At 23.3% G+C, this 13,145-nt stretch overlaps 1 protein-coding gene across 12 annotated transcripts in view; it reads right to left on the bottom strand.

Annotated features, from left to right (window-relative positions):
• Positions 1 to 1,039: 1,039 nt before the first annotated feature.
• LOC122506934 (bromodomain-containing protein 2-like) overlaps positions 1,040 to 13,145 on the bottom strand; it is a 45,489-nt gene continuing 33,383 nt past the window's right edge. For 10 of the 12 annotated variants that reach the window (XM_043619378.1, XM_043619374.1, XM_043619368.1 and 7 more), the window contains 6 exons: positions 10,573 to 10,974; positions 7,824 to 8,369; positions 7,114 to 7,256; positions 6,648 to 6,797; positions 5,846 to 6,142; positions 1,040 to 2,608 (listed from right to left, as the gene is read on the bottom strand). In XM_043619378.1, coding sequence (XP_043475313.1) covers positions 2,543 to 2,608; positions 5,846 to 6,142; positions 6,648 to 6,797; positions 7,114 to 7,256; positions 7,824 to 8,369; positions 10,573 to 10,974 — 1,604 coding nt within the window. In that variant the 3' untranslated portion in view covers positions 1,040 to 2,542. The remainder of the gene's footprint in view (positions 2,609 to 5,845; positions 6,143 to 6,647; positions 6,798 to 7,113; positions 7,257 to 7,823; positions 8,370 to 10,572; positions 10,975 to 13,145) is intronic. The other 2 variants (XM_043619371.1, XM_043619370.1) reach the window with 2 other exon arrangements.

Raw genomic sequence — 13,145 nt, 5'->3', positions numbered from 1 at the left:
GCAAAATTGAATTTTTTTTTTACTAATAATATGGAAGAAAGAAAAGAGATATTTCGATTCTCGAATATAGTTTTTTTTCTATCGAATAGTATTTGAATTTCAAAAACTGTAAAAATTAAATGTCTTCTAAAAACTGATTTTTTTTAAAATATGAAAACCTCGAATAAATTTTATTCGAAAAAGAAAAATTAAAAAATAAAATTTTTTTGTATAAATCAAAAAGCATAACAATAACAACTTTAAAAACAAGTAAATCTCATCTGGAAATAAAATTAAAAATCTGTTTAGTAAATAAAAATATGTCAGGGAGTAAAAAAACGAATTAAAAAAGAAAAATGCGACTATTTTTTAAAAAAGTAAATTTTATTTTGATTTTTGAGCTTCAAATACTATTCGGGTAACGAAATAACGAAACAAATAACAATTTGTTACATTTCTTTTTAAATACACAATGCATATAATTATATTTTATATTTATATATTTATACACATTTTTGTATATATAAACGAAAAAGAAAATTGATTCGATCGAAAATTGCACATTATCGTGAATTTTCCTTCTCAAAACAAAAATGACTAACTTTCCTTCGATAGAATTTTTTTTTTTGCAATATTTTTTCTTTCTCGAAAACTTGATTATATTATTTAAATATAATTTTTACCTAAATATTTCTAAATATAACAACTATAATATGATCAATAACTGATAAATTCAATTAATACCAATTGTCAAATATTCTACGTCGACAAAAAAACACGCGCTTTCATCCATTCTTAGCTATTTTCTAAATTGGAGTAATCTTATAAACTTCGATATTCTCTGTAAATACAATTTTCCAAATTTCTTTTTTTTAATTAAATTGAATAATTAGAATTAAATAGGAAAAAAAAACTAAGAGAAAAGTTAGTTATCAATTATCAAAATACACAGATTGTGCTATTTTTTCTCAAAATTATGCAAAATTAACCTTGGTGAAATATTTTTTTTCCACCAGGGAAGACGAGGAGAGTAAAATTAGTTATAAAAGAACCACGAGGTTTTGTTTTTCATTTCAATAATTTAATAGCAATTAATCGAAGCTCATATAATTAACTCTGCCTCTTGCGCTCTTACAATATGTTTAGAAAGTAAAATCCCGTCATTTCGTCTCAAAAAACAAAATTATTTGGAAAAAATTTACAATCATTTTCACAAAAAAAAAATCTTATTTTCAAAGTCTTTTTTTGTACCCTTTATTTATATTTATTTTTCATCATCGATGCGAGTCCAAATTCGATTTCATTGTATTTTTTTGCGCCGAATAATAAATTTATACATATATTGCCCAATGCGAGATTTTTTTCTTAATCACTTGGAGAGATGGGAAGAAGAATTTCTTGATCTCAATTAATCTGATGTTGAAAAACATCAATATTTCGACGCATGTTAAACTTTTGAAAATAACAGACGTCTTAAAATTCGTAGCCGACAGAGGAATCGAGGATTTTTTTATTGTTTGTTATTAAGCTTATTTAATAATTGACGATTTTTTTTCTCAGTAGCAAATCGCGCGTATTTTTCTCTTCTTTCGGAATTGAAAAAAACCGAGTAAATAAACGAACGTCCACGATTGAAAAAAAATTTTTTTCTCCTTCTTTTTTTTATTTTTTCAAAGTCTGTACACCTGGACAGAACTATCACGATTCACGATTACTCTTTTTTTAAGAAAAATTTACAAATTAGTCGAATTCGTAATCGAGAATTTTAATCGTTCATCCAAAAATATGATCAAAAATTTATAACTATTATTAATAATAGATATTGGCAAAAGAAAAAAAAAAAAAAAAAAACTTTAAATCCTACCCAACAATCAATGACTGAATGTGGAAAAATATAAAACTTAACTAAATATACACAGCTTTTACACACCCTTCTGTTCAATACACACGAAATACACAATTATTCATTTTTTCTTTTTCTCGCACGCAAAACGCATCACCTTATCTCAGTTTAGTGCGCGTTTCTTTTTCGTCTTGTTGCATTTCCAAAAAAAAAAAATTTACAATAAAGTACAAACTTATGAAAAACCGGAAAGAAATTTTTAACATAATTTGTATTAATATCTCGAAGTATCTGTAGGTATTGTTTCGTTTTTTTCTTTTTAATCTTAATATGGTCACATGAAAATTGTGTCCAAAAAAAATTTACACGCAGATTCCTCGCGTCATTGTGAGACAGTAATTTCAAATTACAGTGTCTTTTTGTTATTCTCGAGTCGAAACGAAGGAATAACACTTCACACGGTTCTTTTTTGTTTTTTGGGAATTAATTTTCCAGTTTTTTTCTTCTTCATTTTGCACCACTATCACACGCTAGAGCACTGATCATCCATGAATCAGTTTATTATTTATTATTTAACATCACTAGTTATTAATATTAACAGTATATATTAAACACGATTCTGTGGTATCGTCCAATTTTGAATTTTATGTGAAACATCTCTCGCCAAATCCTGCCTGGCTTCTGAGGCTCCAACTTTGTGAGCAGCATTTTATAATAACATTATAATGAATTCTCGAACGCAGTCATCAAATCACTTTGCATGTTCATGTCGATCTGGCCAGCCATCTGAAATAACAAAGGTACCTAGTTTTGGACGAGTCCCCCTCGAATTTTTCTTTTTTTTTTGTTTTGTTTTTGAAATCCTTTCAAGCGACAAATATACCAATCGCTTTTTTATTAAAAATTAAAAACAAAGATCGAGATAACTTCGATTGCATTCTTATAGAAGAAATGAAAAGAGTTCGTTAAAAAGTTTTTTTCTTATATTGAAATAAATAAATATTTAATTATTGTATTTAATTTAACGGAAGTTTTACATAATTATAAAATTCATATTTCACGTACAAAAATTTACATTTTATAAATCTTTTTGGACAAATTAAAATTAAATAGTTGAAAAAATTCCAATTCTTTCAAAATTGAGTTTAATCGACAGTATTTTTATTTTCAAAACACTTTATGATTTTTCCAATAAAAAATTATTTTTTTATATAAAAAATTAATTTTACTCCAAAAATTCATATTTTTTTGGAACATTTTATAGAAATTTTGGTTTGCCGAATTCAATAAAAATTAAATAATCAAAAAATTTAATTCCTTTGAAATTGAAAAAGCGAGAAATGTTCAAAAATTGAAATAAAACTTTTTAATTGGTCTTCTTTTTGGTTAGTAGAGAAATTCAAAAATTGTTTGTCTAAAAACAATGATCACAAAAACTAGAAGCAATCTAAATTCCTTCGAATTTGTCATCTCTGTGTTTTTTTTCAAAGGATAGGACAAACATTCAATTGAATTTAAATTATTTCAAAAATTAAATGCCTTTAAATTCAATTAGATTTGTAATTGAAATTATAAACGTAATATTTTCCAAATTTAATATTTGGAAATTTAATTTTTGTTTTTTGAAAAATAAAACTTAGGAGTGTTCTATCCCGTCTTAGTTTCCCTTTTGATTTTTATTATCATCGCTTTTCTTCCATTTTCCATGCACATTTTTTGTCAAGTAAAAAAATAATCAGCACATTTCGAAAACAGGCTTCGCACTCGATAATTAATTTTAAAAAAGTGTCAAAAAGTAACTTTAAGACTGAAAAAAGTAGTGAAACGTTAACTATCGAAAAAATTAAATTTGACCAAAAAAATCTCGTTTTAATCGATTCACAAAAATATCAAATATTTTATTTTTCCTGATTTACGATAAAAATATTTACTTTTCTTTCTCATCCTGGTAAAATAACTTCAATTCGAAATTTTCTAAACTTCAATTATTTTAAATTAGAAATTTTTAATTAGAATTCTTCGAAAATACATTGAAATATAATTTTTAAAAGTAAAATAAAATTCTTTACAATATAAAATTTATTTTATTTAAATTCGATAAAATCTTCAATTAATTGCAAATTTAATTTAATCTTTTTAAATTATTCGCGGGAATTTAACTGACTTGAAAAAAAATTTTAATTACACCCAATTTTTCAAAAAGCATAATTTTTTCATAATTTTTAAATGAAATAATTCAAAACTCTAACAGCACTTTAAGAAAATAATAAATAATTTATGTTTTATGATAAATATTGAAAGATTATTACAGTTTTAAAACGATTAAAATTTTCAAAGGCAGTCAAATTAAAATTAGAAAAAAAAATTATTTCGTATTTTAACGCTTCTAATATTCAATTGTTATATATAATTTTAGCTGAAATTCAATTCTTAACTGTTCTAAAAGAATTCAATTATTTAGAAACAAAAGTAGATAATTGATTGAATAATTCTCTGAAAGTTGAATTTTATTAAAGTATTTTATCAAAATTTTTAAAAATTCATAATTAAATTCTTTCAAAGAATTTTAATAGAATTTTTAAGAATAATTTTAATAACATTTTTAAGAATAATTTTTTATTTTTTTCTCTGAGGAAATCATTTAAAATTGTAGTAGAAATAATTGAAATCTTGCGAAGAAATTTATTATTTTAAAAAAAAGTGGAATTATTGCAACGATTTTTATTAAAATTTTTCAAGTATTGAATTCCTGTGAAGAATTTTATTATCTGTGAAAATAATTGAATGCTTGCAAAGAAATTTCAATAAAAATTTTTAAAGAATTGGATTTTTTAAAGGATTTTTCATAAATATTTTAGGAAATAATTCAATTTTTTTAAAGGAAATAATTAACAATTGTTATTGAAAGTAAATTAATTCTTATAAACATATTTTAATAAAACTATTAAAAATAATAATTGATTTCTTCCGGAGAATTTTAGAAAAGTATTTTTTAAATAATATTATGAAAACTGTATTTTAAATTGAATTTCTGTGAACATTTTATTTAAAAAATAATTGGAATTTTTGTAAAGAATTTAATTTAATTTTTTTTTAATAATTGAATTTGTCGAGAAATTCATTTACAATTGTATAAGAAATAATTGAAATCTTTCGAAGAAATTGATTGTTTATGAAAATAATTGAATTCTTGCAACGAATTTTATTAAAATTTTTACAAATAAGTGAATTCCTGAGAATGTTATTATTTATAAAAATAATTGAATTCTTTTGTGAAATTTGATTAAAATTGTAGATATGGAAAATAATTGAATTTCAGCGACGCATTTCATGATTTTGAGAAAATAATTGAATTCTTGCGCAGAATTTTATGAAAATTTTTGAAAATAATTTAATTGTTTCAATGAATTTAAAAAAAAAAATTTCAAATAATTGCTTTTTACGAGAAATTCATTTAAAATTGTATTAGAAATAATTGAAATCTTTCGAAGAAATTTATCATTTATGAAAATAATTGAATTTTATGAACATTTTTTAAATAATTGAAATCTTACGAAGAAATTTATCATTTATGAAAATAATTGAATTTTATAAACTTTTTTTAAATAATTGAATTCTTGGGAAAAATTTTCTTAAAGTTTTTGAGAACAATTAAATCGTTTTAAAGAATTTGTTAAAATTTTTTGGAGCGTTTCTAAGAATTTTATTAAAGGTTTTTGAAAATAATTTTTTTATTTCAATTATTAGCGGATTTAAAAATTAGTATAAATTCTAAAAAATTCCTTTAGAGTCAAAAATCGAAAAAAGTATCCAAAATGGTAGCAAATCGTAAAAGAAGTAGTAAATTTGTAGATTTTAATATACGAGTGCGAGGCCTGTGAAAAGAATAATTAAAAAAATATAAGAAAAACTTTTTTTTTAAAGAAAACTCTTTAATTTAAGAATAAAATATATATAAACAAAAATTGCATCTCCTTTTTTGATTGAGAGGAGAATGAAAGAAAGAAAAAAAGAATAACTCACCGCTTCTCGACGTCGACGCTCTTGTTCGCGTAGCCTCTGTCTTTCCCTCTCGGCAGCTGAACGATCCTGACCAGAAGAATGACTCGGACTATTACTGTCGTCTGTCGATGTTCTAATATCCTCGGCTCTCGACGGTGGTGTAAGTACGGCACTTTGATGATCTACTGGTTTTCTACCCTTCTCCATAGCGTCCTCCTCCTCCCTCTCTTTTCTCTTCTCATTTTCCTTTCGAATTCTCTCCCTTTCCGCCTGTTCCTTCTGCTGTCTTCTCTCCTGTTGTTCAATTAATGCTTTTGCCTGTTAATCGTTAATTTTTCACATTTAAATTTGATAATTTCGAAATTGAAAAAAATATGCAGCTCTATCATTTTTTTCTTCTCATTAAGAATTTTTTCTCATCAAAAAATTCAACATAAAAAATATTAAATTATCGGAATTCCAATTGTTGGGAAATTAGAGAAAAAATTCCACCTTTTTGACATTTTTCATCATTGACAATAAATTGAATTATTGAACAATTTTTTGAATTGTCAATTTTTTATTTTGACAATAGGAATAATTTAATAAATAATTATTCAAATAATTTTTCTGATTATTCTAATTATGAAATTGTTTAATTTATTTTTGTAAATTAAAAAAATTAGTATAATAGTTTCTTTCAATTTCAAAATAGAATAATTAAAAGAGAAAATGGAAAATGAATTTGCATTATTGATGATGAAGGCGAAGAATTTTTGTTTGATGATTATTTTTTCTTTCTAAAGGAGAATAATAATTATTATTAAAAATAAATTATATTTACCCTGTCGTTCTTTTCCTTCGCTTGTTTCTTGAATTGATTAAAAGTATCAGCAGCAGTGGCCGCATTCATAATGCCTCTGCCAGCAGTAGATTGTGGACTCGATGATTGTGCCAATGACGACCACGCGGTTTGAAGCTTCTGCTCCACAGTCTTTAAAAAGAAAATCGAACAATTTTTACAATTAAAAAGAAAAATTCCTTTTTCTATATTTGGTCTTAAAAATATCCTTTAAATTACTTAAATAAATTTAATTCAACACTGTAAAAATTTCAAATATTTACTTGTAAATTATTGTAGACAAACTAATTTTTATTACTTCAAAAATTGAAGTTGATATTTGATAACAAAAAATTTGAAATTTGCATAATACCAATAAATTGAAAGCTTATTTATTTAATAAAGTATTATTAAATTTTGTCTTCTATAATTGAGGACTAATTAAAAGGGCGATTAAAAAATACATTACCTTATTTTTAAATGCCGATGCGAAATTAGAGGCAGAATTTTTCGAATCAGGAGGACTCATTTTTTTCTCCATCTTTTGAGAACTGGAATGATTACTCATTGGCGGTAATCCCAGAGCTGCCATGTCTGAAAAAAAACCTCCCACTAGAGGACCAGCATCATAAAGAGAATTAGTAAGCAGTTAGCATATTGTGATAGATAGGAAAAAAAAGACAAAAAAAAATAACACTACGTGCAAGAAGCAAATTGAAAGCGTCGAATTCCGAAATTTCTTCAATATTACTCCGAGAATTTTTAAATAGTAATAATAATTCAATTTTAATAATAAAAAAATATTGAAGTAATGTTAGTTTCAAAAATAGATATATTTAAATAATAATTTAATTAATCTTTTACCTATGTAATAAATATTTACTTAAATAAAATAATAAATTTTAATTTCCCAAAAGACTGAAATTTAATCCCATTTTTTGTGAAATCGAATTTTTTTCCTCATCGTTTTAATTTATAGTAGAAAAAATTTCCTTTAATTGAAGATTTTGAATTAAATGGAACAGAATTTAATTAAATTATGTAATTTAAACAGAGAAAGAAAAAATTTTCCAATCGTAAGAGGAATTTGCGACATTAGAGAAAGCAGAGTTGTTAATTTGTTAATTGTTAGTTTTCCCTATTAAAATTATTAAAAAAAAAAAATAAATCCCAACTCACCGTCTATTTTAGGATGCATTTGCGGTTGATTCATTGGCAACGAGGATCTCTCCTCCTTTCTAACTGGTAACTGTGAAATCTGCATTGGCAGACTGGTATTAAGTGGCGTTATTGGATCAAATATCGATGCCACCATACTTGGCATATTCATTCCAAATCCCGTTATTCCATTATTATTCAACATATTTGATGGGGAATTTTCACGTTTCATATTTGAAAAACCATTCGAATGCTGTTGCGTTATTGACATATGGGAATTTTGTAGACCACTACTTTGATTAAGAAGATTGTCAAGTTGATTTTGCATTGACATTTGAGCGAGTCCCTGTTGTAAATTCAAACTCAAACCGCCCATACTCATATTGCCCATTCCCATATTTGCCGGCATACTCGACGACAACATATTCATCGATGATTTCACGTCCGGCAAAAAATTCAATAAATTATTACTCGACCCATGCGATGTTTGAAGCATTGGAATATGTGGCTCCTTCTTTAATGCCGAGAGTGCTTGATCCAAATTTGAATGCGTTGTCGGCACCGTTACTATTTTTTTTGCAACAAAACAATTTTATCATTAAAATAATTTTTTTTTTAAACAAATGTCCTTTTCAAAAAAAATTTCATTCTTAGAGAGATAAAAAAAAGAAATTTGGTATTTTCTTTCGTCTTGAAACGAGTGTAAAAGAAATTCGAGAATTAATGAAGAAAGAATTCTTGATAAAATAAAAAAAGTAATGAATGAATTTTTAATGAATGAAATAATTAAAATGAATTTTCTTTTGATTCGAAAATAGTGTAAAAGAAACTCGAGAATTGATGAAAAAAAATTCTTGATAAAAGAAAAAAAGAAATGAATGAATTTTGAATAAATGAAATAATTGAAATTAATTATTTTCTCTCGACTCAAAACAAGTGTAAAAGAAACTGGAGAATTGATGAAAAAAAAATTCTTGATAAAAAAAATAGAAAAGAGAAAGAGAAGTAAAAAAACTCGAGAATTGCTGAAAAAAAATTCTTGATAAAATAACAGGCTTCGTACTCGATAATTAATTTTAAAAAAAGTACCAAAAAGTAGCTTTAAGACTGAAAAAATGGTAAAAAAGTAACTATCAAAAAATTAAATTCGACGACTCAATTTTCATAATTTCGTAAATAAAATTATGTATTCAAAAATAAAGCAATTTTTTTAAAAATAAATATTTGAATACCTATTTATTTCTCGACAGGAATTCAAATATTTTAAATGATTTTAATGTAATGCTTTTTTGAAATTTAATTATTTCTAAAAATTACAACTGTAATTCTTCCAAAATTCAATATTATTTTTTAGAATACTTTTAAATAATATTATTATTCAAAAATATAATCATTTTATTTCACAATAAAAATTTAAATATTACAGTTTTACAACAATTAAAATTTTCAAAGATTTCAATTCAAGAAATCTTTTGAAATTTAATTATTTCTAAAAAATTCACAATATAACGTTTCTAATATTCAATTATCTAAAATTTTAACTGAAATTCAATTTTAAATCAATTCATATTAGAAAGTTCTACAAGAATTCAATTATTCAAATAATTATAAATAAATAAATAATTTATTGAATAATTGAATATTTCTGGAAACTGAATTCTTATAAAGAACTTTGTCAACATTTTTTAAAATAAATAAATTGTTACGAAGAATATCATTAAAATTGTTTAAATAATATTTTTTTTTTAATCAAACTGAATTAAAAATGTATTGGAAATAAATATTAAATTCTAATAAACAAATTGTAGCAAAATTTTTTTAAATAATTGAATTTTTTCAAGTATTTTTATTAAAATTTTTAACAATAATTGCATTTTTTGGGGAATTTATTTTAAATTGTATTAAAAATAATTGAAATCCTGCGATGAGTTTTATTATTTATGAAAATGATTGAAATTTTGTAACGAATTTTATTGAAATTTTTTTAAATAATTGATTCGTATGAAGAATTTTATTTTTTATTAAAATAATTGAATTTTTAAGAAAAATTTGATTATTTATTAAGATACATAATTTAAATTTTACGAAGAGTTTTATTGTTTATGAAGATAATTGAATTCTTGACAAGAATTTTATTAACATTTTTGAAAATTAAATTAAAAATAATGAAATTCCTTTGAACTTTAATATTTATGCAAATTTTTGTTTATTTGTGAAAAGAATTTTATTGAAATTTTAGAAAATAATTGAATTCCTCCGGAGAATTTTGTTACTTATAAAAATAATTGAATTTTTACGAAGAATTTTATTGTTTACGAAGATTGACAAGAATTTTATTAAAATTTTTGAAAATAATCGAATTTGTGGGCAGAATTTTATTATTTATGAAAATAATTGAATTCTTTTGAGGAAATTTTTTGTTAAAATAGTAAATATTGAAAATAATTGAATCCTTCGAAAGAATTTTATTAAAATTTTTGAAATCGTTTCTAAGAATTTTCTTAATGTTTTTGAAAATAGTTTCTTAATTCCAACTTTTAGCGAATTTAAAGTAGTGCAAATTCTCGAATACAGAAAAAAGTAGTTTTTTGCTTCACAAATCCAAAAAAAAGAAAAGTATCCAAATAGTAGGAAATTGTAAAAAATTGAGTAAATAGTAGGTTTTAGTAGACGAGTACGAAGCGTGTAAAATAAAAAAAAGAGTAATGAATAAATTTTGAATAAATGAAATAATTGAAATTAATTCTTCTCGATTGGAGACTATAACTACCTAGAGTATTGTATGGCTGCAAAAGATCCTGAGGCTGATTGAGAGCAATTGAATCCGTGGTAATTGTGGGAGTAGTTGGATTCGGGAAGGTATTGACAATTGTGGTTTGGGGCTGAAGAACGGGCGATATGATTAGCGAAGAGGCGACGGTACTCGTGGTGGTGGAATTGATATTCGTTGGAGTGACACTTGGCGATGGCGTTGGAACCGATAAGGAAGTAGTGGTATTCGTATTAGCCGGCGGTGCTGGCGGTGGTGGTGGCGTTGGTTTTTTAATTGGTGCCGCAGTGGCCATCGCAACTGGACGGGCTGGCTGAGCTGGCATCGAACTGTGACTCGCTATTGGCATTGTCTGTCCAACTGTCGCCGGTGGAACTGCAATTGATTGTTGTGGAGCTGCACCTACAGGAATTTTCTTTCAGTATCGACTCATTTTTCCAAAAACAAATGGTTTTTAAAAAAAAAATTATTTTCTCAAAAAAAAAAGCTTTCTCAAAAAAAAAGTTTTCTCCAAAAAATGTCTTCTCCAAAAAATTGTATCTTTCAAAACAAATTTTCTCTGCAAAAAAAATATTTAAATAAAAATACTTTTTTTAAAACAAAAAAAAATATTCTTCAATTAAATAATAATTGTTGGTTCAAAAAAAATTCTTCTTATACCAATCATAATAATTTTAAAAAAAATTTTTGTATTTTTACAATTTTTCTTTACTTTGAAAAGAATAAAATAATTCTCACAAATAAAAATTTGTCAACTATAAACAAATGAAAGAAAGAAAAAAGAAGGAAATTCAAATATTTATACAATAAATTCTAGGCTACGATTGGTCCTTAATAACGTCTAATTGAAAACAAAGAAGAAAAACAAAAAAAGTTTTCAATAATTAAAAACTTGAAGCGATTTTTTTTCATAATCAAGATTTTTTTCAAAAATTAATAAAAAAACATCATTTTCATTTTTGTTGAAATAAAAACAGAAGCTAATTTTTCTTCAAAAAACAAAAAATACTGCGAGATGTTTTTTTTTGTTCAAAAATTAATAAAACAAAATTTATTCAAAAATTAAACACAAGATTTTCTTTAATTAAAAACCTAATTTTTCAATTATAAATTTAAAAAATTAAAAGTAAAGTGAAGAAAAATTTAAAAGAATTTTAAAGAATTTAAAAGAAATTAAAAGAAATTGAAATAAAAATTAAGAAAAATTGAAGGAAAAATTTTTGAAAAAAATACAAAATGAAAAAAAAATTCAAAAATAAGACGGCTGTTGTAAAGTAAGTGAGGATTAAATAAAGAGGAATGTGATAAAATAAAGCCGTTTTCTCGAAATGAAAAAAAATATAAAAAAATATGAGAATATAATTTTTATTTTTTTTTTTTTTTTGATAAATAAAAGGTAGCATTAATAAAGATTTTACTCTAAAAGTAGTTTCCAAAAAAATGTATTTAACAAATTCAATATACAGCAGTACTGAAGTATTCAAATGTAAAATACAAAATTCATCTACAATACATTTAAATATGTATCTTATTTAAATATTAAATAATACCCCTCTCCTGCAAAATTGTTAGGTATACAATATTGTTATTATTTTTTCATTTATCTTTTTTTAAATCTTCAACTACTTTATTACGACCAATTTTTCGTTTAATAACCCTGAATTAATTGTACAAATAATTCGAAATTTCTATTAGAGAATTCGTTATAAATTGGAATATTTCATTAACTGTATTCGAAACAAAAAAAAATCAATTTATTATTAATATTATTATTAATATATCATTTTATAGAAATTATCAATAAATAAAAAATATTTAATATTGGATATTATTAAATATTATTTATTCAAATAATATCAATTAAAAATAAAATTAATTTAATTAATTTAATTTAAAATTCTATAATTTATATAATTGTAAAATATTTTATCAATAATAATCAATAAATTTATAAAAAATATAAAATTTTGTATTATGAATTTGTAATTAGAAATAAAAATCGAAATTTTATATCATACTTTCAAAACTGGGAGAAAATCACTTTGTCATTTTAATATTTATATTAAGTAAGAGGTGAAAATATAATTAAGCGAATTAAAAACCAAAATACAAATCGCTTGGCGACTTAACGTAATAATAAATATTTTCTATCAGTAATAATTGGTAATAATTTTCCTAAATTAATAATTTGTTCTAAAGAATATTTTTGTTATATATTTTTTTTAAAAGAATAAGAAACAAAAAAAGAAATTATTCTCTCACTCTAACTTTTATAATATTCAAGAAGTAAAATTTCAAACACCCTATAAAATCACTCATAAAAACTTGATTTGTCCATGTTTATTATACATTTTAATTATTATTTTCTTGTGATGTCTAACGAAATGAAACATCAAAAAAATAAATTTACAATTTCGTTTCTCTATTTTAGTAAATAAAAAATTTCCTTCACGTTTTTAACTAAAATAAAAACTTTCTATATGGTTTAAAAATAAAAAAAAAATATTTTTTAATAAAAAATGTAGAAATCAAAATGTTATTTTCTAATTAAAAAATTAAGAATCAAATATTTA

The sequence above is a fragment of the Leptopilina heterotoma genome, unplaced genomic scaffold (assembly GCF_015476425.1).
Source record: "Leptopilina heterotoma isolate Lh14 unplaced genomic scaffold, ASM1547642v1 Lhet_44, whole genome shotgun sequence".
Classification (NCBI taxonomy): Eukaryota; Metazoa; Arthropoda; class Insecta; order Hymenoptera; family Figitidae; genus Leptopilina; species Leptopilina heterotoma.
Note: the sequence above shows the minus strand (reverse complement) of the source record. Positions and strands in the feature narration are given on the sequence as shown.